The 27,329-nt window shown below is 39.2% G+C and overlaps 1 protein-coding gene across 29 annotated transcripts in view; it reads right to left on the bottom strand.

The window, feature by feature from the left end:
- Rims2 (regulating synaptic membrane exocytosis 2) overlaps nt 1-27,329 on the bottom strand; it is a 540,571-nt gene that overhangs the window by 182,580 nt on the left and 330,662 nt on the right. For all 29 annotated transcript variants that reach the window (XM_052160864.1, XM_052160857.1, XM_052160861.1 and 26 more), the window contains one exon: nt 2,611-2,679. In XM_052160864.1, the coding sequence (XP_052016824.1) occupies nt 2,611-2,679 (69 nt within the window). The remainder of the gene's footprint in view (nt 1-2,610; nt 2,680-27,329) is intronic.

Raw genomic sequence — 27,329 nt, 5'->3', positions numbered from 1 at the left:
TGTGGGTCCCATGTGCTGCTGACCAGACAATGTGGGGCAGGGTCAGAATCCCTGCAACAGTGCTTGAGAAGCCAATGAGTAAAGCAATGAGTAAGTCTGCCTGGGCAACAGTGGAGTCAAAGATGGTAGACATGCCAGGGCCTTAAGATACCTGCCAGGAAAGGTGTGTACGCCATGGTTAACTCTACTTGTCAGGCTGACACAACAGAATATCAGAAAGGCAGTCACAGTAAGATCTCTTTTCTATTGAGCTTGCCTGTGGCCATGTCTGGGAAGGATTTTCTTGATTATGTAAAATGAGGTGAAATGACACTCCCACTATGGTGGACACATTTTTCTGTACAGAAAGCTGCCAAAGAATGAAAGGGAAGTGAGTGCAATCAGCCAGGCACTCCCTCTCTATCCTTTTTTTCTTTATTTTATTAGAAATTTGCTTTATTTACATTTTGAATGTTAGCCCCTTTCCATGTTACCCCACTGCAAACTCCCTATCCCATCCTCCCTCCCATCCACCCCCCCCAATTTCCTAACTTGAATTTCCCTATTCTCGGGAATCGAGCCTTCACAAGACCAATGGCCTCTCCTCTCATAAGCCTGGAGATGACCAGTTGCTTCAAGTTCCTGCTGACAATGATATGCTGTAAACTGGATTCATCTACCAAAATAAACCAGGTTCCATAAGTTGATTCTTTGGTCAGGATATTTTTATCACAGTAATAGAAATAAAAAGGCAGTGAATATATATAGCTATGGATAATATAGTTAAAAAAAACAACAAAAAATATCTTCACCGTATAGTGATGTTTGAGGAGACAGATGTTTACCAATTTAAAAATAAAAATGTATATATGTATTGAAACACCGTGAATTACCTTATTAATATGCATCAGTTTTATATTAACAAACCAGTCCAAATTCTAAAATATTAATGCAGGATTCAATTAAATGAATACTTATTTTTTATCTAAAAAACAAAAAAATGAAAGAATGGCGAGAAGCAAAAAAAAAAAAAGACATTGGGATGAATGGATTTTATTATTTCAAGGGAACTGTTAGATGAAAAACACTGATGTGGACTGATACCTAAGAGTGAGAAACAAAATCAGCTACAGGAGAAATAGCATGTGAACATGAAAGAGATAGTAATGATATCAAAGAACATCCTTGGGAAAAATGACTGAGGTTGAATCTATAACCATTTATATGAAAAATGTAAAAAAGTTTACAAACATATTAATAATTATTTTGTTCATTCTTCCTAAGAAATAAGGCAATACAGAGCAACTAAGTTTTAAAAAGTAATTTATTGGCTATGGAATGCTAATATGGAATGCTAAGAAAATTATCAAAAACCCAGTAATCATTAATGTAACTTAAACAGATCTTATAAATAAAAACCTTCAATTTTGTGTTGAACAAAGTTAAATGTAATTGTGTGAATTATTAGGTTACATAAAGAAGTATAGAATAATTATTACATAATATTAGGGATATATTACATATGAAATTTCAATTATACAACTTTCCAATTTATCGTAAATGTATTACTATTTAGTTGTTTTAAATAGAAAATTTATGGATATTTTCTTACTCAGGCTGGCTTCATTAAAGAATATTTACTCTCACCCCTTGTCATCCTGAGAGAGGCAACGCAATCACAACAGAACACACATGATATGCACTCACTAATAAGTAGATGTTAGCCCAAAAGCTCAAAATAAACAAGTTACAATTCACCCAGCTCCAGAAGAAGGAGGACTTAAGTGAGGGTGCTTCAGTTCCTCTAAGAAAGGGAACAAAATAGCCACAGGAGCAAAATAGCCAAGGGAGACAATGTGTGGAGCAGGGACTGAAGTAAAGGCCACCCTGAGACTGCCCTACCTGGGGATTCATCCTATAAACAGTCAACAAACCCCGACACTACTATGGACGACAAGAAGTGTATACCAAAAGAAGCATGCCATGATTGTCTCCGGAGGAACCCAGCCAGAGCCTTAAAAATACAGAGGCAGATGCTAGCAACCAACTATTGGGCTAGGTATGGGGTCCCCAATGGAGGAGCTGGAGGATGGTCCAGAGGAGCTGAAGGGGTTTACAGCCCCATGGGAAGAACAATGATTTCGGCCACCCAGACGCCCCAAGACTCCTAGGGACTGAATCATCAAAAAAGGGTCACATGTGGTTCCAGCCAAAAATGTGGCAGAGGAAGTCCTTGTTGGGTATCAGTGGGAGGAATGGTCCTTTGTCAGGTCTTTAAAGGCTCAACAGAGGCTTGAACAAAGGGAAACCAAGGGGAGGGGAGGGAATGTGTTGGGTGGAGAGACATATATGTGGAGGCAGGGGGAAGAAGGAAGGGGAGGGGTTGGGGGGTCTTAGGGGAGGGGGAATATCGGGAAAGATTTTACCATTGGCAATGTAAATGAAGATGATATTCAATAAAAAAGTAAGTTAAAAGAAGGGAAAAAGATTTCTAATAACTCTTTAGGAGTTTAGATTCTTCAGGCTCTTTTTGGAAATGGGAAGAAAACTTGTGTTTTTGTGTCTGTTTCTTTTGATGATGAACACAGGTGAGTTAGACTACCTTGTGCTGCTAGAAATGACTGCACTCACCTGACACTACTCCCACGCCGTCCTCACAGTCATAGTCAGAGACTTCGCTGTCACTTATTCTCTTCGACCCTAAGACAAGTGACACAAGAAGTAAACTTTCACTTGTTCCAAAAAAGAAAGTAAAACCTACTAAAGCTGAGAACACTGTAACACTTGAGGATAGAGAAAGGATAGGAGAGCCAGTCCATGCTCACCAACATTGGTTTACACAGACATTTCATGAGGTTAGGATATAGATCACAAAGTGGTTAACATTTACACCATTATTCGGGAAACATGTAAGACAAAATTCTTAAATAGGCAAAAGTCTGAAACTATATAAGTATGAAACATATAATCCAATTGTATTGAAAAATAGCTGGCCATACCAGCTACATTAGACAAAGCCATTTAAACCTGAGCAAACTTCAAAAACACAGAGACTAATACAGATGACTAAGAAATTTTAAGTCTAGTTTTGATATACACAATTATAGAGAATTTCAAAAATGTAAATAATTCATGACATATTACCTTTAAAATTTAAGAACATTATATTCTTTTTTATGAAAGGTTTAATTTGAATGTCAGTTCCAGGAGACACTATCCATCAGTGGTAAAGTGTAGTGTGAACATTTAGGGTAAGTCTTCACATTCTGATTAACTGAAACTACTTAATTCCCTACACACAGAACAGATGCTTATTATTTTGAGAATTCTAGATTGTATTCATGAAGGCAACAATTTAAATGAGCAGTCATCTAACACAGGAACATTTATACAACAGTATTCACTTAGAGTTGCAAATCTCAAGTATGGCTAGAAATGTAGCCAGCACTGGGCCCTTGATTATAATCTCATTTCCATTTTAGCTAACTACACACAACACAGTGTGAGCATATCCTGAAGAACCAGAGTGAAGGACTTGTTTGTTCCCATGTATTGTCACAACTTCTGCATATGATTATTTTTACTGTTCTTATTAAGTCAAGTAATTTCACCTTTTCATATAGTAAACATCTGATAGCATCTGATGATTTATCTGGATTGTAGGAATCATGATTCTTGCATTTGAGGACACTTTTTAATAAAACAAAGAGTAACTTGATGACATGCATTTGCTGCGAGGTGCACAAGATTGATCTGATAAGAAGAGGGCAGCTAAGAGATGAGTGGCTAGCGCATGTAGGAAGGTATGCTGAAGGAGGGAAAGGACACACTAGGAAAAGCAAGAAAGTAATCTTTCAACAACCCAAAAGAAGATAGCCACACAAACACAATTCCACTTCTAACAACAAAAATAACAGGAAGTAACAATCATTTTCCTTAATATCTCTTAATATGAAAATAAATATTAGCAACATAGCCTAATCAATTGAAATTCAAAAATATAAGTAATTAGGAACTTGTTGGCTGTCATCCAGTGGTGGCTCTAATTTGGTAATTGAAGAGATATGTCCAATATTGTACAATCCATATACACTTTCTGTTTGTATATACATAGCAGTGTCTTGCTGTGTACCACATAATGGTCTTGAAATCATGCTTCTCCTATCTCAGCCTCTCTATTTGTAGGATTATTTATTTTATGCTTTTATACTATACTATGGTTTTTAGAACAGCTTACATATTTCAAAATTATTTATACAGTCAAAAGAAAAGTCATCAATTAATTTTGGAGGTGGCTTGTAAGAGAACCACAGAGTGAGATGGAATGTTTTACTTGATATTTATAATTATTGTATTAACTTTGAAGAAGATGACCTTATAAGTTACTCTTTTTCTGAGACAAATGCTTTTCAAAATTATCACAGTACATGAACCAGAATCTTACCCCAATCTAATGTCTGTGCCACCCTCCAAGTAGAACCATTGTTCATTGAAACAGTTGATGAATGACTTCATGGATAGGCTATCATAATACATACACCATTTCTTGAATGAATGTAACCTGTTCCCTGTGGGCTGAGAATGATGACAATCACTCAAGTCAAATAGCTTTGATCATAGCAGGAAATCTGTATCCAAATAATTTTGCCTATAATTCATTCCTTGACACAGCAGAAATGTCAACTCTTTAGCTTAGCTACTATGGAGGTAAAATCCTTTGGTGATGTGAGGGACACTGAAGTACAGCCTTATCACAATGAACTCCAATGTCTAAAATGTGTTCTTATTTTGGGTTTGTACCACAGTAAGAGGCAAGACTTTTTATCTTTAGCAAAAACAAAGCAAAACAAACAAACAAACAAAAACAAACAAAAGAATAACAAGTGTATTATTCTTGTTACTTAACATAAAAAAAATAATAAGGATACCAGAGAGGAAGCCTGAAAAACTTACTAAAAGATAAAACTGGTAGTGGTTATGAGATATGCATTGAAAATAATTTTATGTTTGAAACCAGAATTATTGAAATGAACTAACATGATTAAATACTTTAAAAAGAAAATACAATATCCTCTCAACTATCCTTTAATCATTGCCATGATCTAAATACATTAATGAAAATTTAAGAAATAATTGCAAATTACGTACCACCTTGAATACTGTGATGAAACTTGGGGCTAACCTACTCTGTATGGGTCTGAAAGAACATTATACTCTTATAAAACTTGTTTTTCCCATTGTCTTTGTTTTCTGAGGCAAGGTCTGGTCATACAACCTTGGCTGTCCTGTAACTCATCATGTAGACCAGACATTTTTATTTTCTGTTAAGACAAAGTATCTTTGTGAAGCCTTGGCAGGCCTAGAACTTGCTCTGTAAATCGGGTTGACCTTGAACTTACAGAGATCTGCCTGCCTCTGCTCATCCCTAGAAATTTTAATGCTAATTTCAATATAGAAAAACTATCATCAAATTCAATAAAAGAATTTTCATGTCCAAAAATGATTGTAGCTTTATACTTAATTATGAAATAAACCATGCACAAATATAAGCACTTAATTTTTAATGTTTATTTTTCATAACATGTGTCTTGGGATAGAAAGACACTCTGCAACAGGATTTTTATTAAAGCTTTTACTCTGTTTCCGTATCAGAAGACATTTAATGATGATAATAACAGTGCTGCAATCTCTCACAATGACTTGTTTTGTTTTTCATCAGGCACTCTACACCTTGCACTGAGTACTAGTTTCAGAAAATACATGCTTTCCTATATAGTTCTAAAACAAACTAGACAGTACCTAATGTATATAGTTTCCAAAGGAGAAATTTATCAAGATGTTTTAGGCGTGCATTCCAATATGTTCACTCTTCTGTCAGAAATATTCAGTATTTCCCCAAACGGCTTTTTATCTGTTTCAGCTCATGCCCCTTTCCTGGAGGGAAAGCTTATGATGCCGACTCCTGCAGTTCTCCTCTCTCCTTGTAAAGGAGAAGATCAGACCTTGTTATTGTGCACTGTGATCCTTGTATGATTCAAATGCTGATTTCTCTGCCCCTATATCTTATTGCAATTTGGAAATGGCATTGTAATACATATGATAAGAATTTTCTGTTTGAAATTTGTGTAAACAATGCTCATCATTTATTCTCTCCCTTATCAATATAATTTGGAAAAGGCAATAACTAAGCAATACAGTAGTGCAGGACTTCTGCCAGCTCTGGAAGGAGAGAGAGAAAAAGGCGATTCAGTCACAAAGAAGGGGTCCAGTAAAACATCAACACAGAATAAAAGTCCAGAGAGCCAGATCAATACTAAACTGCAAGTATCTCAGAGATTTTGGTTGGGTGGTAGCCAGATTAACCTAGAGGATTAAAATAGATCAATGACTGTCCAGGTAATGTGTTGCAAGATATTTCCTATCCATTCACATGGAGGCAGTGAAAGGCCAGTGACTGGAGGGGAGAAAAGAGGAGGAGCGAAGAGAAGTGAGGGGGTGGAGAGAGAGAGGGAAAGGGCTCCGTGGACCAGATGAGCAGAGTGTAGGAGGCACTGATACCCAGATGGCTTCAGATGCATTTCTGGTGTTTTGGAGAGGTTAGATAATTGGAATAACACTTTATCACTGCAAATTGGCATTATGTAATTGGAAGTTTTATATACATAAAGATATTTGGTTAACTATTCAAGTTTAAGAGTCAAGGTTTACTGGATACTTGGAAGGAGTGGTGCAGAGGCCTGGTGGGGCCGAACTCGTTATTAATTAACCAATACAGTATTGTGTGGTAATGCTTGATTAAATAAAACTGGATCTCTATGTGTCATTATTTCTGAACTAGCTAGGATAAAGGAAAACAACATCTGTATTAATAATTTACTTTATAAAATTACCAGTACAAAATCTTTCCCCAACTTATGTCGGAAAGCTTCAATAGAAAGTATAGAAACTATTATGAGAATTACCTGAGAAATTTCCAGTATACTGGGTAGAATGGGGTATATAAATGTAGAACATGTATTTTAAATGGATTTGGCCAGATAAATGATTACACAGATGAGGCAGTAATAGAGAAACTTAAGAGCAAATTGTCTCCTAATTTATGACAAATTTATTGTGCCACATGACCAACTCTGATGCTAATAATTGCTGTGACAGGTACATTGTACAAAGTTTCAAGGTTGTACTATTAGCCAGGGGTTAGAACAAGAATGTCATCAGAAAAAGATAAAGCCATATCAATCTTTGTGAGCTGCACTATGATGCTCACATTTGGATCAATGATGCATAAACTAAGTCAGGTTCTTGAATTAGAAATACTAGTTTCTTTTAACTCTTATAGAGTCAAGATTTTATGTTTCCATATTAACTATAAAGGAGGTTTCCATATTAACCATAAATGATGTAATTACATGTACTATACTTGAATTTTGATTTTTGACATTCTGGTTAAGTCAAGATTAAGCTTTAATTGGTATTTTAATCATGTGTATTAAAATTAATATTTTCAATGTCTTATTCACTTATGGACACTTTAAGAAAAAGGCCAAAAATATACAATGGAGGAAAAAAAACCATCTTCAATAAATGGTGCTGGTCTAACTAGCAGTCTGTATGGAAAATAGATCCATATTTATCACCTTGCACAAAGCTCATGTCTGGGTGGATCAAGGACCTCAACATAAAACCAGATACCCTGGATCTAACAAGAGAATGCAGGAAAGAGCCTTGAACTCATTGGCATGGGAGAAATTTCCCTAAAGAAGAAACATTTTCTATCACAGGAAGTAGATGGAGGGAGGGAGAGAGGAGAAGAAGGGAAAAAGGGGGGCAAGATCAGATATAGGAAGGGACAGGAGAGAAGTGCAGAGTGTCAGGAGATTGAATAGAAATGTAGCAGGGGAGATGTGCAGCTGGAGGTAGCCACTAGATAGTCCTAGACTCCAGTGAAGCAAGGGGCTCACAGGACCCAACTGGGACTACTTTAGTCCAAATAGCCAACAAAGGGGAGATAGACCCTTTAGAGACTACCCTCCAGTAGACAGGCATGGTCCCCAGTTGAGGGATGAGGCTACCCCCGATCTTAAAAATTTTAACCTAGAATGGTTCCTGTCCAAAGGGAAGGCAAGGACAAAATTAGAGCAGAGACTGAAGTAAAGGCAATCCAGAGACTGCTCCACCTAGGGATTCATCACATTTGCAGACACCACACCCAGACACAATTGCTGCTGCCAAGAAGCACTTGCTGATAGGAGTATGATATAGCTGTCTCCTGAGAGACTCTGCCAGAGCCTGACCAATACAGATGCAGATGCATACAACCAACCATAGGACTGAGAAACAGACACCAATGAAGGAGTTAGGGGAAAGACTGAAGGAGCTGAAGAGGTTTGCAACCCCACAGGATTTACAACAATATCAACCAAAACAGACACCAATGAAGGAGTTCGGGGAAAGACTGAAGGAGCTGACGAGGTTTGCAACCCCACAGGATTTACAACAATACCAACCAACCAGACCCCCCAGAGACTAAACAACCAACCAAGGAGTACACATGGAAGGACCCATGGCTCCAGCTGCATATGTAGCAAAGGATGCTCTTATCTGACATCAATGTGAGCGGAGGCCCTTGGTTCTGTGGAGGCTTGATGCCCCAGTGGAGGGGGATGGGAGGGCGGGCGGGGAGGCAGGAGTGGGTGAGTGGCACCCTCATAGAAACAAATGGGAGAGGGGATGCAATGATGGTTTTGTGGAGAGATAACTGGGAAGGAGTAACATTTGAAATGTAAATGAATAAAATTAATAAACAATAGAAAAATAAAAACAAAAAATTTTCTAACTATAGAAATGGGTTTTTGTAATTGTCCTCTGAAAACTTTGAAATTGTTACTTTTTGTAGGTTGCATATAAGATAGAGAAAACTTATTTTTGTATGGATAGCACACTTCTTGACATTACTGATTTACTATTTATTATTTCCCCATTATCTTCAATAGAAGCTGTGTTGTAAATGAATCCATCCTATATAAGAGGCCATATTTGGTATTCTACTTTTTCCCTTCCACAACTATTCATAAATCAAAACCTTACTATATTCCTAAACATTATATCATATTTTAAGAAACTCCATAATATTAGTAATATTTATATCATGGACATTTGCTTTTGCATATAATTTTTAGAAGTACATTAACATATCTTAGAAAAACATGCTATTGGGATTTCTAATTCAATTGTACTGAATCAATATACTGACTTAAGAGAAATTGAGATTATAATGTATTTGTAGTTATGAAGATGACATTTGGCTTAGTCTGTTGTTCCCCACATCAATTTTTTCATGATCTTGCCCTAAAGCTGGAGCTCACCAAGTGATAGACAGGCTGACCACCTCCTTCAACACTAGGGTCACAGGTGACCCCTGAACCTGTCCCCTGAAAGCCTCTTCCCTAAGTAATAGCTTACATGGTACCAAAAGGTGCCATGCAAACACAAAAAAAGAAGGAACAAATTAAGAATCTTAAACAGCTAAGATACCTATAAACTATAGCAATGACCAATATGGTACAATAATCCTAGGGGGCCAGTATAGCACACAAAGTAGGATGGTAATCGACAGATCTCTAATTGGACTTAAAACCACTACAAAAAAGAGAGTTCTGGCCTGGTACTAGAAACCTAACCAACAATTTAGGGTGACTAAAGTCAAGGATCATGGGGAAGAACCTCCACCAGCCAATTAACTAAACCAGCAGAATCCTTAACTAAATTGGAAAGATTTGTCATGTCTGCAGATACATGTAGTCTTCACCCTTCATCAAGTAAATTTCTCTTTCCAATCTACAACAACAGTAGCGAAAACCACAACAATCAAATGTGGAGCTGTGGAGACCAGTCCCAAAGGATGTATCTGCAGCATGATTCCTGACAAGAAGGCTCAGGCATTATTGCAGAAGAGAAGGTGGGAAGATTGTGAGAGCCAGAAGGTGTGAGAGACAGGAGGTATGCTGTGAGATTGTGTCTGCTAGGGATGTAGGAAGCCACACTCATGAATCCTCAAACAAGGCTGCATGACTTGCAGCCTTGCAACATGACTTGATCAAGGATGGCATCAATAGGCTGACACAAAAGGGAAAAAGCTCTTGAGGCCTCAACACGAGACAAAGAAAAAGAAGCAACTAAAGAATGCTGAGAGTAGGAGAAATAGTCTTATTTCTAAAGAAGAAAACACACCAATTAGTTGTCTAATACTAAGATGTCACCCAAGAGATCATCTACATACAAGTATCAAGTAATGTAGAGACTGAGCAAGTTTTATTTATGTATTTAGGAACACACACACACACATACACACACCAATTTTAAAACAGGATGCCCTGAATTTGAAAGACAGTAAAGCATGTGAGAAAATATGGGAGGGTTTAGAAGAAGAAAAGGGAAGAGAAAAATGATGTAATTATTTTATAATCTCAAAAACATTAAAAATAAAAATAAATTTAAAACAGAATAAGAACAGCATAATAAAGAATAGCTCTATGAATATTTCCTAAACTCCCATAACTCAGGGTCAAACATCCAGAGAACCCCACTGACCACATTTTCTAATGTCCTCTCTGCTACTTGTTCATTTTTCCAGGTTTTAGAAAAAAACACATTCCTGATATAATACACACACGTGATATAATAGTAGTAAAAACACTTCCACCCATTAAGAGCTTGATAATTTTCACATATACTCCTTTGGGGCCATATTGCATTCCCAAGGATTTAGTAAGCTCCTGAATATCCTGCCCATTCCCTGTGGAAAGCAATGAGATTTTAGGACTACAGTCCGGAGCTATGAGAAGGAGCCTGAGGCAAACAGAAAGAAAAAGAAAATGGAAATCAATATTTTCTTCTGAAATTGCATCTGAAACTCCTGAGATAGTCAGAATTGCTACAGAAAAGAAAACAACTCTGAGCTGCTAATCTACTAATCCTTTGAAGAAAAATTCTGAATCTTGTTATAAATCTCCATTATAGATCTCCTTGCTGGCTAATTCTAAGTCAATTTGGCACAAGCTACAGTCATTTTAGAACCCCACTAGGAAAATACCACCACCAGTTTGTCCTGGGGGCAATACTAAATGCAATTTCTTAATGAGTGATTGTGGCTAGTGCCACCCCTGAGCTATAAAGTGCTATAAGAAAGCAGGCTGAGCAAACTATTTAGAGCAAGCTAGTAAGCAGTACCCCTCCATGGCCTCTGCATAGGTTCCTTCCCTTTTTGAGCACCTTTGTCAAAGATCAAGTGACCATAATTGTGTGGGTTAATTTCTGGATCTTCAATTCTATTCCATTGATCTACCTGCTTGTCACTGTACCAATACCATGCAGTTTTTAACACTATTGCTCTGTAATACTGCCTGAGGTTGGGGATATTGATTCTGCCAGAAGTTCTTTTACTTTTGAGAATAGTTTTAGCTATCCTGGGTTTTTGTTATTCCAGAGGAATGTGACAATTGCTTTTTCTAACTCTATAAAGAATTGAGCTGGGATTTTAATGGGAATTGCACTGAATCTGTAGATTACTTTTTTCAAGATAGCCCTTTTTTACTATATTAATCTTGCCAGTCCACAAGCATGGAAGATTTTTCTATCTTCTGAGGTCTTCAATTTCTTTCTTCAGAGACTTGAAGTTCTTGTCATACAGATCTTTAACTTGTTTGGTTAGAGTCACAGCAAGATACTTTATATTGTTTGTGGATATTGTGAAGGGTGTCATTTCCCTAGTTTTTCTCTCAGCCTGCTTATCCTTTGAGTATAGGAAAGCTACTCATTTGCTTGAATTGATTTTATAACCAGCCACTTTGCTGAAGTTGTTTATCAGCTGTAGGAGGTCTCTGGTGGAGTTTTTTGGGTCGCTTAAGTATACTATCATATCATCTGCAAATAGTGGTAGTTTGACTCCTTCCTTTCCAATTTGTATCCCTTTGACCTCCTTATGTTGTCTAATTGCTCTAACTAGAACTTCAAGTACTATATTGAATAAATATGGAGAGAGAGGGCAGCCTTCTCTAGTCTGTAAGTTTAGTGGGATTGCTTCAAGTTTCTTTCCATTTAGTTTGATGTTGGCTACTGGTTTGCTGTATATTGCTTTTACTATGTTTAGATATGGACCTTGAATTCCTGTTGTTTCCAAGACCTTTAACATGAAAGGATGCTGAATTTTGTCAAATGCTTTTTCAGCATCTGATGAAATGACCATGTGTTTTTTTTTTTTCTTTGAGTTTGTTTATATAGTGGATTCCATTGATGGATTTCCATATATTGAACCAACCCTGTATCCCTGGGATGAAGCCTACTTGATCATGGTGAATGATCATTTTGATGTGTTCTAGGATTCAGTTGGCAAGAATTTTATTTAGTATTTTTGCATTGATATTTATAAGGGAAACTAGTCTGAAGTTCTCTTTCTTTGTTGGATCTTTGTGTGGTTTTGGTATCAGTGAAACTGGATTCATAGAAGGAGTTGGGTAGCATTCCTTCTGTTTCTATTTTGTGCAATAGTTTGAAGAGTATGGTGTTATGTCTTCTTTGAAGGTCTGATAGAATTCTGCACTAAAACCATCTGCTTCTGTGCTTTTTTTTGGTTGGGAGACTGCCAATTTCCACTTCTATTTCTTTAGGGGTTATGGGATTGTTTAAATGGTCTATCTGATCCTGATTTAACTTTGGTATTTGGTATCTGGTATCTGTCTAGGAAATTGTCCACTTCATCCAGATTTTCTACTTGTGTTGTGTATAGGCTTTTATAATAAGATCTGATGATTTTGTGAATTTCCTAAGTTTCTGTTTTTATTTCTCCCTTTTCATTTCTGATTTTGTTAATTTGGGTACTGTCTCTGTGCCCTCTGGTTAGTCTGGCTAAAGGTTTATCTATCATGTTGAATTTCTCAAAGAACCAGCTCCTGGTTTGTTGATTCTTTGTATAATTCTTTCTGTTTCTACTTGGTTGATTTCAGCCCTGAGTTTGATGATTTCCTGCCTTCAACTCCTCTTGGGTGTATTAGCTTCTTTCTGTTCTAAAGCTTTCAGGTGGGCAATTAAGCTGCTAGTGTATGCTCTCTACATTTTATTTTTGGAGGCACACAGAGCTATAAGTTTTCCTTTTAGCACTGCTTTCATTATGTCCCATAAATTTGGGTATGGTGTGCCTTCATTTTCATCCTGGGCATATACCCAGAAGATTCCCTGGCATGCTATAAGGACACATGCTCCACTATGTTCATAACAGCCTATTTATAATAGCCAGAAGCTGGAAAGAACCCAGATGTCCCTCAATGGAGGAATGGATACAGAAAATGTGGTATATTTACACAATGGAATACTACTTAACAATTAAAAACAATGAATTTATGAAATTCTTAGGCAAATGGTTGGAACTGGAAAATATCCTCCTAAGTGAGGTAATCCAATCACAAAAGAATACACATGGAATGCAATCACTAATAAGTGGATATTAATTAGCCCAGAAGCTCTGAATTCTCAAGACACAATTAGCATATCAAATGATACCCAAGAAGAAGGAAGGAGAGGGCCTTGGTTCTGAAAAGGCTCCAGCAATGTAGGGGAGTACCAGGACAGAGAAATGGGAGGAGGTGATTGGGAAATGAGCAGAGGGAAGAGGGCTTATGAGACCGATGGGGAGGGGGGAACCGGGAAAAGGGAAAGCATTTGGAATGTAAACAAGGAATATAGAAAATTTTAAAAAATTAAAAAATTTTTAAAAATTCTAAAAAGTCTTTGATTCCTTATTTCTTCCTTGACCAACATATCATTGAGTAGAGCATTTTTAGCTTCCATGTGTATGTGGGCTTTCTGTTGTTTTTGTTGCTATTGAAGACCAGCCTTACTCCATAGTGATCTGATAGAAGGCATGGGATTACTTCGATCTTCTTATATCTGTTGAGGTCTGTTTTGTGACCAATTATATGGTCAGTTTTGGAGAAGGTACCATGAGGTGCTGAGAAGAAGGAATATTCTTTTGATTTAGGATGAAATGTTCTATAGATATCTATTAAATCCATTTGATCCAAAACTTCTGTTAGTTTCACTGTTTGTGTTTCTCTGATCTGTCTATTGAGGAGAGTGGGGTTTTAAAAGTCTCGCACTACAGTTGTGTGGGGTACAATGTGTACTTTAAGCTTTAGTAAAGTTTCTTTTACGAATGAGGATGCCCTTGTATTTGGAGCACAGGTGTTCAGAATTGAGAGTTATTCTTGGTAGATTTTTCCTTTGATGAGTATAAAGTGTCCTTCTGTGTCTTTTTTGATGACAAGTCTGTTTTATCTGATATTAGAATGGCTGCTCCAGCTTGTTTCCTGGGACCATTTGCTTGGAAAACTGTTTTCCAGCCTTTTACTTTGAGATAGTGTTTGTCATTGACACTGAGATGTTTTTCCTGTATGCAGCAAAATGTTGGGTCCTGTTTATTTATCCATTCTGTTAGTCTATGTATTTTTATTGGGGAATTAAATCCATTGACATTAGGAGATATTAAGGAATAGTGATTGTTGCTTCCTGCCATTTTTCATGTACTTTTTACATTTGTGTGGTTATCTTCTTTTGGGTTTCTTAAAAGAAGATTAATTTCTTGCTTTTTCTAGTGTCCAGTTTCCCTCCTTTTGTTGGTGTTTTCCATTCATTATCCTTTGAAGGGCTAAATTTGTGGGAAGATACTGTGCGAATTTGTTTTTGTCATGCAATACCTTGGTTTCTCCATCTATGGTAATTGAGACATTTGCTGGATATAGCAGTCTGGGTTGGCATTTGTGTTCCCTTAGGGTCTGTATGGCATCTGCCCAGGCTCTTCTGGCTTTTATAGGCTCTGGTGAGAAGTCTGGTGTGATTCTGATAGGTCTACCTTTATATGTTACTTGACCTTTTTCCCTTACTGCTTTTAATATTCTTTCTTTGTTTAGTACATTTTTTTTAATTATTATGTGATGGGAGGAATTTCTTTTTTGGTCCAATCTACTTGGAGTTCTGTAGGCTTCTTATATGTTCATAGCCATCTCTTTCTTCAGGTTAGGGAAGTTTTCTTCTATAATTTTGTTGAAGACATTTACTGGCCCTTTAAGTTGGAAAACTTCACTCTCTTCTATACCTATAATCCTTAGGTTTGGTCTTCTTATTTTGTCCTGGATTTCCTGGATATTTTGGATCAGGGCTTTTTTCATTTTTCATTTTCTTTGACTGTTGTATCAATGCTTTCTATGGTAACTTCTGCATCTAAGATTCTCTCTTCCATCTCTTGTATTCTGTTTTTGATACTTGGATCCATTGCTCCCGACTTCTTTCCTAGGTTTTCTATCTCCAGAGTTGTTTCCCTTTATGATTTCTTTATTGTTTCTACCTCCATTTTTAGATCCTGGATGGTTTTGTTCAATTTCTTCACATGTTTTGTTGTGTACTGTAGTACTTTAAGGGCTTCTCCCTGTTTACTTGTATTCTCCTGTATTTCTTTAAGGGAGTTATTTATGTCCTTCTTGAAGCCTTCTATCAGCATCATGAGCTGTGATTTTAAATCCAAAACTTGCTTTTCTGGTGTGTTGGGGTATCCAAGACTTGCTGTTGTGGGAGACTTGGGTTTGGATGGTGCCATATTGCCTTGATTTCTATTAGTAACATTCCTATGTTTGTCTTTTGCCATCTGGTTATCTCTAGTGTTCACTGTTCCTACTGTCACTGGCTGGTGCTTGTCCCTCCTATGTGCCTGCATACCTATCTCAGCACCCCTGGGTAACCAGCTTTCCCCTGGCACAAATTGCCGTGGGGGCGTCCAGCTCCTGGGTGCAGGTGGGGCCCTGGCAGACTGAGTCCCATGTGATCTTACACTCAGGTATTCTCTGTGTTCCTTGTTTTAACAGCCTGCTCAGTAGCAGGACTGAAGATAGTGGTCGCACCTCTAATCTCAGGATTACCTGCAGAGCAGATATCCCCTAGCAAACTGTGCACAGATAGCTGTGGTGGTGCTGCCCAGCTCCTGGATGTAGGTGAGACCCTGGTGGGCCGTGTTCCAAGTGATCTTATATTCAGGTGATCTCTGCATACCTGGCTGCACCTGGCTGCTCTGTCCCAGGAGCAAAAATGGTGGCTGCATTAGGTTCTTAATGTTGCTATAACAGACAAAAAAAAAAAAAAAAAAAAAAAAAAAAAAGACTAGCTTGACATGATAGAAATTCACAGCCTCATAGTTCTGGAGGCCAACATCTCTACTTCAAAGCTCATATTCTGAAGGACCTAGAAGTTAGGGTTTTACTGTGTATGGTTTTGAAGGTATAATGCAACCCCCAAAATAGCAAATGAAGAACAAAAAGGCTTGGCAAGCTCCTGCCTGTGGGGTCCCCAGAAATCCCAGCAGTCATGAGGTCTGCCCTGACCCCTTTGCCCTCTATCTTCTGGTTCCACACCTCTAACAACAACCGCAGACACCCACAGCCATCAGCAACCACCAGGTGAGATCCCTACCACTAATCCCCTGCCTCAAGGTTCCTCTTGGCACACCCAGTAATGAGAAGCTCCACCCTGTCCCTTCTGCACTCCATTTCCAGGATCACAACTCTATGACACTTTCCCTTGCATCTCTTGTATTCTGTTGGTGATGTTTGTGTCAGTAGTTACAGTTCTCTCTTCCAGGGTTTCCATCTCCCTCGAGTGGCCTCCATCGCTAGTGGACAGCTACTGACAGGAGGCCTGCAACCATCAGGGATCACTAGCTCTGCCTGCATCCCTAGAGGCCTGAACCCTGCATACCTCCTTTCCTTGGAGATCTCTGGCCTGACCAGGTGCAAGGGTTCAGGCAAAGGGGAGGGAGTGCAAGCAGGGAGGAGGAGTCATCTGTGCAGCCTCCACTGCTGCAGCTAGAATCACCTCAGTCCCTGCCATTGCTATCTCAGCTCCTCCAAGTCCCCCTGTGCTGTGTTGGACTGGTCTGACAAGAAGCCTAAAGAGCAGATGTCTTCCCAAGCAGCAGTGTTCCAGCTCTTACAACAGAAGCTCTCAGATGATGGAGTAGTTCTCACACCTTTATTCCTTCCGGAAAGGATTTTTATATACAGTTTTGGGATGGGTCAGGTTCTGACAGAAGGTACTTCCAATTGTCTTGGTCTGAGGGCTTGGGGATACATTATCTGCATGTGGGAGGGCTTGGGGTGTTGCTCCTACATGACTGATGGCCACAGACAGACCTCCTAACGGGTGGCATAAGGGGCTGTAGCTATGTGACAGGAGCAAGGAGCCCAAGGAGTGTGGTCAAATGCTTGCTGTCACTTGCAGGCAACAGTTACCTGTTCGGTCACTGGGGTTTTAAGCCTGAGCGTGACCAGGGACGAGGCTGCCTAACACAGCTCACCACCTCAAACCAACAACCAGCAGGATGAACCCATCACACTGGAGCAGCTCTACTTGCATCCCAGGAAGATTGCTACTATAGGGACAACCAGCTCTACCTGCAATCCCAGAGGCCTGGTGACAACAGGGACAACCAGCTCTGCCTGCAATCCCAGAGGCCTGTGACAACAGGGACAACCAGCTCTACCTGCAATCCCAGAGGCCTGTGACAACAGGGACAACCAGCTCTACCTACAATTCAAGAGGCCTGGTGTCAACAGGGACAACCAGCTCTACCTGCAATCCCAGAGGCCTGGTGACAACAGGGACAACCAGCTCTACCTACAATCCCAGAGGCCTGGTGACAACAGGGACAACCAGCTCTACCTACAATCTAAGAGGCCTGGTGACAACAGCAACTACCACCTCTACCTGAAATCCCAGAGGTCTACTCCCACCAGTGACTACCAGGTGTGCCAACATTAGGGACAACCAGATATATAAAGGCCAGTGCTAGAAATTAAAGAACAAGTGCCAGGATAATATGCACCACCAGATATCAGTCATCATCAAGTCCTGGATATCCTTACAACCTAAATTGCAAGAAAATGGCCATGAATCTAATCTTATGAAGATGATAGAGGCCTTTAAAGAGGAAATAAATAAATCTCTTAAAGAAATATAGGAAAAGAAAATCAATCATGTAGAAGTCCTTAAAAATAAAAAATGAAGAAATAGAGGAAAATACAATCAAAAGGTGGATGAAGTTAAATACAATTGTTTAAGACCTGAAAATGGAAATAGAAACAATAAAGAAAGCAAAAGTTAAGGCAATTATGGAGATGAAAAACCTAGGAAAGAAAACAGAAAATACAGACACAAGTATCACCAACAAAATACAAGAGATGCAAGAAAAAATTTCAGGAATAGAAGATACCACAGAAGAAACTGATATATCTGTCAAAAATTGCTAAGAATAAAAAGTTTCTAACATAAAACAACCAGAACATTTGTAAGACTATTGGAAGACCAAACCTAAGAGTAAGAGAAATAGAAGAAGTAGAAGACTCCCAACTCAAAAAGCCAGAAAATATCTTCAACAAAATCAAAGAATAAAATTTCCCTAAAGAAAGAAATGCCTATAAATATACAAGAAGCTTACAGGACATTAAACACATTGAACCAGAAAGGAAAATCTTCCTGCTATATAATAATCAAAACAGTAAAGTATAGTACAAAGAAAAACATGTTAAAAGCTACAAGGGATAAAGGCCAAGGAACATATGAAGGCAGAACTATCAGAATTATACCAGACTTTTCAACAGAGATTTTAAATTCAGAAGGGCCTGGGCAGATGTCCTACAGTCCCTTAAGAGATCACAGACATTAGTCCAGACTTCTATACCCAGCAAAAAATTCAGTCACCATAGATGGAGAAAGATATTCCACGACAAAAGCAAAATTAAACAGTATGTTCAACTAGTCCAGAACAAAGAGGATACTAAAAGTAAAATTCCAACACAAAGGAAGGTAACTATACCCAAGAAACCACAAGAAATAGATAATTCTACACCAGGATATCCAAAAGGAAAGATTGAGATACAAACAGTAAAACACACATACATTACCACTATCAATATTAAATTAATTAATAATCACTGGTCATTAATATCTCTCAACACCAATGGGCTCAATCCTCCAATAAAAAACATAGGCTGACCCAGGAACTGGGCTTCTCTACAGTTGTCCCTGCACAGGTTCTGCCAGCAGAGAACAGGTCTCCAGGGAGTGCTTTGACTCCTGGGTTTGGAGGTGAGATCACCATTTTCTCCCCAGTGACTATGCAGGCAGGTACAGCCAGAAGAGCAGGGGACACAGGAGTGGCAGAGCAGCTATGAGAGGGTCCATCTGGCTTCATCTACACCCAGGAGCTTTGCTGAGCCACGGCCCTCTGTGCCAGGGGAGAGCTGGTCTGCCAGGGGTACTGAGACAGACTTGCAGGCACATAGGAAGGACGAGCTCCAACGAGAGACAACAGGAAGTACTAACACCACTGATAACCGGATGGGAAAGGCAAACACAAGAAAGTAACCAACAGAAATTGAGGCAACATGGCACCATCCGAATCCAGTTCTCCCACAACAGCAAGTCCTGCATAACCCAACACACCTGAAAAGCAAGACTTGTATTTAAAATCACAGCTCATGACACTGAGAGAGGACTTAAAGAACATAAACAACTCCCTTAAAGGAATACAGGAAAACACAACCAAGCAGGTGAAGGAATTGAACAAAACCATCCAGGATTTAAAAATGGAAGTAGAACCAATAAAGAAATCACAAAGGGAAACAACTCTGGAGATAGAAAACCTAGGGAAGAAGTCAGGAGTTATAGATGCAAGCATCAAAAACAAAATACAAGACATAGAAGAGAGAATCTCAGGTGCAAAAGATACCATTGATACAACAGTCAAAGAAAATGCAAAGAGCTCCTATCCCAAAACATCCAGGAAATCCAGGATACAATGAGAAGACCAAACCTAAGGATTATAGGTATAGAAGAGACAGAAGATTTCCAGCTTAAAGGGCCAGTAAATGTCTTCAAAAAAATTATGGAAGAAAACTTCCCTTACTTAAAAGAACGAGATGCTCATGAACATACAAGAAGCCTACAGAACTCAAAATAGATTGAACCAGAAAAGAAATTTCACCCTTTACATAATAATCGAAACACCAAATGTACTAAACAAAGAAAGAATATTAAAAGCAGTAAGGGGAAAAGGTCAAGTAACATATAAAGGCAGACCTATTAGAATTACACCATACTTCTCACCAGAGCCTATGAAAGTTAGAAGATCCTGGGTAGATATCAAACAGACGCTAAGGGAACACAACTGCCAACCCAGACTGCTATATTCAGCAAATCTCTCAATTACCATAAATGGAGAAACCAAGGTATTGCATGACAAAAACAAGTTCGCACAGTATCTTTCCACAAATTCAGCCCTTCAAAGGATAATGACTGGAAAACACCAACAAAAGGAGGGAAACTGGACACTAGAAAAAGCAAGAAATTAATCTTCTTTTAAGAAACCCAAAAGGGGAAAGCCACACAGATATCACTCTACCTCTAATGGCAAAAATAACAGGAAGCAACACTCACTTTTCCTTAATATCTCTTAATATAAATGGACTTAATTCTCCAATAAAAATATATAGACTAACAGAATGGATAAATAAACAGGACCCAACATTTTGCTGCATAGAGGAAACTCACCTCAGGCACAATGACAGACACTACCTCAGAGTAAAAGGCTGGAAAACAATTTTCCAAGCAAATGGTCCCAAGAAACAAGCTGGTGTAGCCATTCTAATATGGAATAAAATCGACTTTCAACCTAAAGTAAGCAAAAAAGATAAGAAAGGACACTTCATACCCATCAAGGGAAAAATCTGCCAAGATGAACTCTCAATTCTGAACATCTATGCTCCAAATGCAAGGGCACCCACATTCATAAAAGAAACTTTACTGAAGCTCAAGGCACACAACGCACCTCACACATTAATAGTGGTAGACTTCCACACCCCACTTTTTTCAATGGGCAGATCATGGAAACACAAACTAAACAGAGACACAGTTAAACTAAAAGAAGTTATGAACCGAATGGATTTAACACATTATCTATAAAACATTTTATCCTAAAACAAAAGAATATTACCTTCTCAGCACCTCAAAGCACCTTCTCCAAAACTGACCATATACTCAGTCACAAAACAGATCTCAACAGATAAAAGATTGAAATAATCCCATGCACCCTATCAGATCATCACTGACTATGGCTGGTCTTTAGTAACAACAAAAACAACAGGAAGACCACATACACTTGGAAACTGAACAATATTCTACTCAGCAGTAACTTGTTCAAGGAAGAAATAAAGAAAGAAATTAAAGACTTTTTAGAATTTAATGAAAATGAATGCACAACATACCCATACTTATGGCACAAAATGAAAGAAGTGCTAAGAAGAAAGTTCATAGCTCTGAGTGCCTCCAAAAAGAAACTGGAAAGAGCATACACTGACAGTTTGACAGTATATCTGAAGGCTATAGAACAAAAAGAAGCAAATATACCCAAGAGAAGTATACAGCAAGAAATAATCAAATTCAGGGCTGAAACCAACCAAGTAGAAACAAGAAGAATTATTAAAAAAAAAAAAAAAAAAAAAACCCAAAGTGGAGCAGTTTCTTTGAAAAAAAAAAAAACAAGATAAATTAGACAAACTAATGAAAAAACCCAGAGACAGTTCTCAAATCAACAAAATCAGAAATGAAAAGGGAGAAATAACAACAGATACTGAGGAAATCATCAGATCCTACTACAAAAACCTATTCTCAAGAAAACTGGAAAATATAGATGAAATGCACATTTTTCTAGACAGATACCAGGTATGAAAGTTAAATCAGGATTAGATAAGTGATCTACACAATCCCATTACCTCTAAAGAAATAGAAGCAGGCATTAACAGTCTCCCAACCAAAAAGAGTCCAGGACCAGATAGGTTTAATGCAGAGTTCTATGAGACCTTCAAAGAAGACATGACACCAATACTCTTCAAACTAGTCCACAAAATAGAAACAGAAGGAACAACATCCAATTTCTTCTATGAAGCCACAATTACCCTGATACCTAAAGCACACAAAGACCCAACAAAGAAGGGGAACTTTAGAACACTTTCCCTTATGAATATCGAATTCAATAAAATTCTTGCCAACTGAATCCAAGAGCACATCAAAACGATCATCCAACTTGATTAATTAGGATTCATCCCAGGGATGCAGAGATGGTTCAATATATGGAAATTCATCAATGTAATCCACTATATCAACAACCTCAAAGAAAAAAAGCCACATGATCACTTCATTAGATGCTGAGAGAGCATTTGACAAAATCCAACACCTCTTCATGATAAAAGTCTTGGAAAGATCAGGAATTCAAGGCCCATATCTAACATAGTAAAAGCAATATACAGCAAACCAGTATTCAACATCATAGTAAATGTAGAGAAACTTGAAGCAATCCCACTGAAATCAGGGACTAGACAAGGCTGCACACTGAATATCTATGCCCCAAATGCAAAGATACCCACATTCATAAAATATATTACTAAAGCTGAAACCACATATGGAACCCCACACATTAACAGTGGGAGACTTAACTAAACAGAAAAATAATGAAATTAACAGAGGTTATAAATCAATGTACCCAACAGATATCTAAGGTACATTTCATCTAAACACAAAAGATTATCCTTCTCAGCACCTCATGGTGCTTTCTCTAAAGTTGACCATATACTCACAAAGAAAACCTCAACAGACACAAGAAAATTGAAATAATCCCTTGTATCATATCAGAACCCCATGGATTAAAGCTGGACTTCAACAACAACAGAAACAATACAAAGCCTATATTCTCATAGAACTGAACAACACTCTACTTAATGACCACTGGGTCAGAGGAAAAAGATAGAGAAATTAAAGACTTTCTACAATTCAATGAAAATGAAGGTACTACATACCCAACCTTATGGGATACAGTGAATTCAGTTCTAAGAGGAACGTTCATAGCATTAAGTGCCTTCATAAAGCAATTGGAGAATTCTTATACGAACAATTTAAAAGTACACCTGAAAGCTCTAGGGAGAAAAGAAGAAAAAGCAAACACACCTAGCAGCAGTAGATGGCAGGCTGAAATCAATCAAATATAAACAAAGAGAACAATACAAAGAATCAACAAATCCAGAAAAGTACTGGTTCTTTGAGGAAAACAACAATACCACAAACCCTTAGCAAAACTAACTAAAAGGCAGAGAGACAGTACACAAAGAAGATCAGAAATAAAAAGAGACATAACAATAGACACTGTGGAAATTCAAAGAATCATTAGCTTCTTCAAAATTACATGTATTACATAAAAATTATGTACAAAAATACAAAATTATGCATTATATAAAATTTAAAAATCTAAATGAAATGGATGACTTTTTAAACAGATACCACTTGCCAAAGTTAAATCAAGATCAGGTAAACCATCTAAACAGTCCTATATATTTAGAATCTGCCCATCAGTTTTTAAGAAGGCATCAGATAGTATTGATACTGTACTGAATCTGCACTCAAACAGGCCAAAGGGGCTTGGGTTAGTCCCCTATTTCTTTATTTCTTAATGTTTTTTAATAAAATGCTAACACTTCCAACAGAAGCTTTATATCCCCAACAAATAGAATCCACGGACAGGAAATCCTAGGCCTTAGGAACAGTGTCCCCAAACAGCGAAGGTATTAGCCCTGGGTGAAGACAGTAATTAGGAGAGATGGGGTTCAGACTCCTTCCCCAAACTCGGGGTAACTCTGAGAGTGGAGGGGAAACCCACTGAATTCTTGGTGAACACCCAGTCAACACTTGGTCTTTCTCCAAGCCGATGGCCCCATTTCCAAAAAAAAATTTTGGGTCCAAGAAACCACTGGCACCAAAATGTATTCATGGACTACCAAAGGAACAGTGAACCTAGGGATAGGATGGGTATCCCATTCATTTATGGTCTGTCCCTACCCTCTATTGAGGTGAGACTCACTCTCCATGATGGGGGCTCTAAAGGGAAGCAACCAACTGACCCAAAAGGAGAGCTCATACACATTCTGACTACCAGATTAGATGATGAGCATAAATTGTTTGAAACCACCTTTACTCAGAACCAGGATTTGACTTGGTAGTTGCAAACATTCCCATTAGCCTGGGCAGAATTGGCAGGGATGGGCAAAGCAAAATGTCATTCCCCTGTGGTGGTAGAACTCAAGGTACAGGTTCCACTGTGCCTCTCAGACAATACCCTATGTCTTGAGAGGCATGAGAAGGAATTAAGCCACACATCTCCAGTCTTCTCCAGCCTGGTGTTGTGTAAGTGACTTTTGGCTTGGAACACATCACGCCTGCCAGTTAAGATGCCAAGGCACTAACAATTACCACCCAGTCTAGGACTTAGGAGAGGTAAACCACTGAGTGGCTGGCATCCTCCCTGCTGTGCCTAACCCCTACACTCTGTTGAGTTCTTTGCCACCTTCCAGAATTTGGTACATGGTCTTAGATTTGAAAGATGTTTTCTTCTGTCTGCCTTTGCTCCCCAAAGTCAAGAATACTTCACCTTTGAACCCCTGCTGGGAGCTGAGACTAACTGGTTTACAGACAGGATCAATTTTCTTGATAAAGAAAGGGAGCTAATTGCCTTCACCAAAGCCTTGGAACTTGTAGCTGGCAAGAAAAGTAACATCTATAGAATAGCAGGTCTGCCTTTGCCACAGCCCATGTCCACAGGTCTATATACCAAGAGAGAGGACTACTCACATCAGAGAGAAAATAAATAAAAAACAAGCAAGAAATCTTGGATCTCTTGGGTGCCTCAATGCAGCCAGCAACTGTATTATTCATTGCCCAGGAAATCAGAAGGGAAGAGACTCAGTCGCCCAAGGCAATAACCAGGCAGATCAAGTGAGAAGTAGCTATCTATGCAGGAGCCTATCCTGGTTATGGGCTTGCGAGAGACACCCACTTGGGAATGGGACTGGACTAAGGGATGGCCTCACTTAGAATATACAGAAGAAGAAATGGCTCAGACTGCTGCCACCCTACCAACTATTACCTGGAGAAGGAAGGGCAATGATGTATACAAGAAAGAAAAACTATACTCCCCAGAAAGCAAGCAAAAGGCTTACTAGGCCAAACGCACAGATGGACTCATTTATGGGATAAAAAGTTTGCCCAAGCAGTTAAGGGATCTAAAGTATATATAATGGACCTCAGGTTTTGGGCCAGAGAAAAAGCAGAGCAGTGTATGGTATGCCCGCAAGTGAATGCTTATGTGGCTAAGAGTAAACAGGGCAAAAGACCTAGGGGAGAATAGCTTGGAGTATATTGGGAAGATGATTTTACAGAAGTTAAGCCAGGAAAATATGGTTACAAATACATTCTAGTGTTTGTGGATACTTCTCTGGATGGGTTGAGGCTTTCCTTACCAAGCAAGAAACAGCTACTAGGGTTGCCAAGAGGATATTAGAGGAAATTTTCCTGAAGTTTGGAGTGCCCAAGGACTCCAAGTGAATGGGACTGTGGTCCTACTTTTGTCTCTAAGGTAAATCAGGGATTGGCAGAAATATTGGTGACTAACTGAAAGCTCCATTGTGCGTACCATCCCCAAAGCTCAGGGCAGGTAGTAAGAAAGAACAGAAGCCTAAAGAGACCTTAACTAAACTGTCCTTGGAGACTGGCACTGACGGGGTGGTACTCCTTCCCCTGGCCCTGTTCCAAGCCCAGAACACACCCTACTATTTTAACCTGACCCCTTTTGAGGTCCTGTATGGGACCCCCACTCCCTTGACCCTGGCTCTTCACCCTCCCACCCCCAGCCCCCACCCACGATTGACTTTTCAGGCTGACAGGGATCTTATGGCTCGATTGCCAGCTTTCCAGATCAGCCACCAGGAACTGTAGCCTACACTTAGTGCGCTGTATAATGCAGGTACACCATAGCTTCTGCACGAGTACTGAGTTAGAGATTATGTTAAGAGGCGTTGTGCTGGAAACTTAGAAGCAACGTGGAAAGGGCCATTTCAGGTATTGTTGACCACCCTGACCTCTGTTAAAGTGGATGGAGTAATTGCCTGGGTTCATGTAACTTAAGACAGACCAGCATCAGCACTTGATGCAAACTGGTTAGCAGCCAGACAACTGAGCAACCCCCTCAAGCTAAAGATCATCCGCCCTGCTGCAAGGCCAGAGAAACCATGAGATGGCTATGGTCTATCTTCCTTCCCTCACTGAGCCTCAGCACCCTCCACCATTCCACCAAAGTGACCTGACAAGTACTCTTAGCCACTGCGGATGTAGCTTGGTCCACTACAGAGGAACACTAGCCTTATACCTGGTGGCCGGACCTTGTATTTGATCTATGTAAGTTAGCGGCAGGCCTTGACTCCTGAATATTCCCACCATAGAGACATAGGGAGGGATTACCCAAAAGAGGAGGACGAGGGACTTGTGAATCTGAGCTGTGTCCCAGAAGCAGCCTTGGAGGGTGGGGCTTAGGGTGCAGACACCCTAAGTTGAGGAGTGTCCTGTGAGAAACCCTCATATTTGTGTGCTCCTGAGATGGGAGAAGCCAGCAGCAGGCCCGTCATTGGGGGAGGGGCCACCCACTTTTCTGTGCTACCTGGGGGTGTGAGACATCAGGAAGCACATACTGCAGACCATTCCAGGGGTTGTTAAAGAGTCAATGGCCAAGGTGAGAGAAGGGATAGCCAAGCAGAAGAGAGAAAGAGAACAGAGTCAGGGCTGGTTAGAGTCTTGGTTTAACTCCTCCCCTTGGTTAACCACCCTCATATCCACCTTGTTAGGACCTCTAATTGTTCTCCTGCTATTGTTGACCTTTGGACCCTGCATATTTAACCCAAATATTCGTAAAAAAAAGAAAATAGGAGCAGTGCAGCTGATGCTCCTGGGCCAACAATATGAAACCCTAAGGACAGGACCTGAAGAATATGAGTTAGTTACCCAAGACCCCTGAGTATAGCTCCAGGATTGGAGCTTGTACAAAAAAAGGGGGAATTAAGGGCCCTAGAGGCTTTCACCAGCCTTACACACTCACCTGCCTCAGGTCAAGGCTATGCCAAGTTCTATTCTCCACCCACAGGAACATTCTTGAGTAAAAATTCTCAGAATGTATTTACTGATTATCACCTAACCCTCTGGAAAGTCGCATGTAGAGTTCAAATGCATGTCATGATCCACCATTCTTGCTAGCCAATAGATTTAAAGATCAATATGCTTAGCCAATAAGTTTGAACTGTAACCTTGCTGAGAAACTGCTTGTACTAGCCATTCGGGGGTGGCCTTTTAGTCACTCGCCTTGAGGGACTAAATTGAAGGTCGAC

This window comes from Apodemus sylvaticus, chromosome 17 (genome assembly GCF_947179515.1).
Source record: "Apodemus sylvaticus chromosome 17, mApoSyl1.1, whole genome shotgun sequence".
Taxonomy (NCBI): domain Eukaryota; kingdom Metazoa; phylum Chordata; class Mammalia; order Rodentia; family Muridae; genus Apodemus; species Apodemus sylvaticus.
The sequence above is the reverse complement of the archived record's forward strand: the minus strand, read 5'-3'. Positions and strand labels throughout refer to the sequence as shown.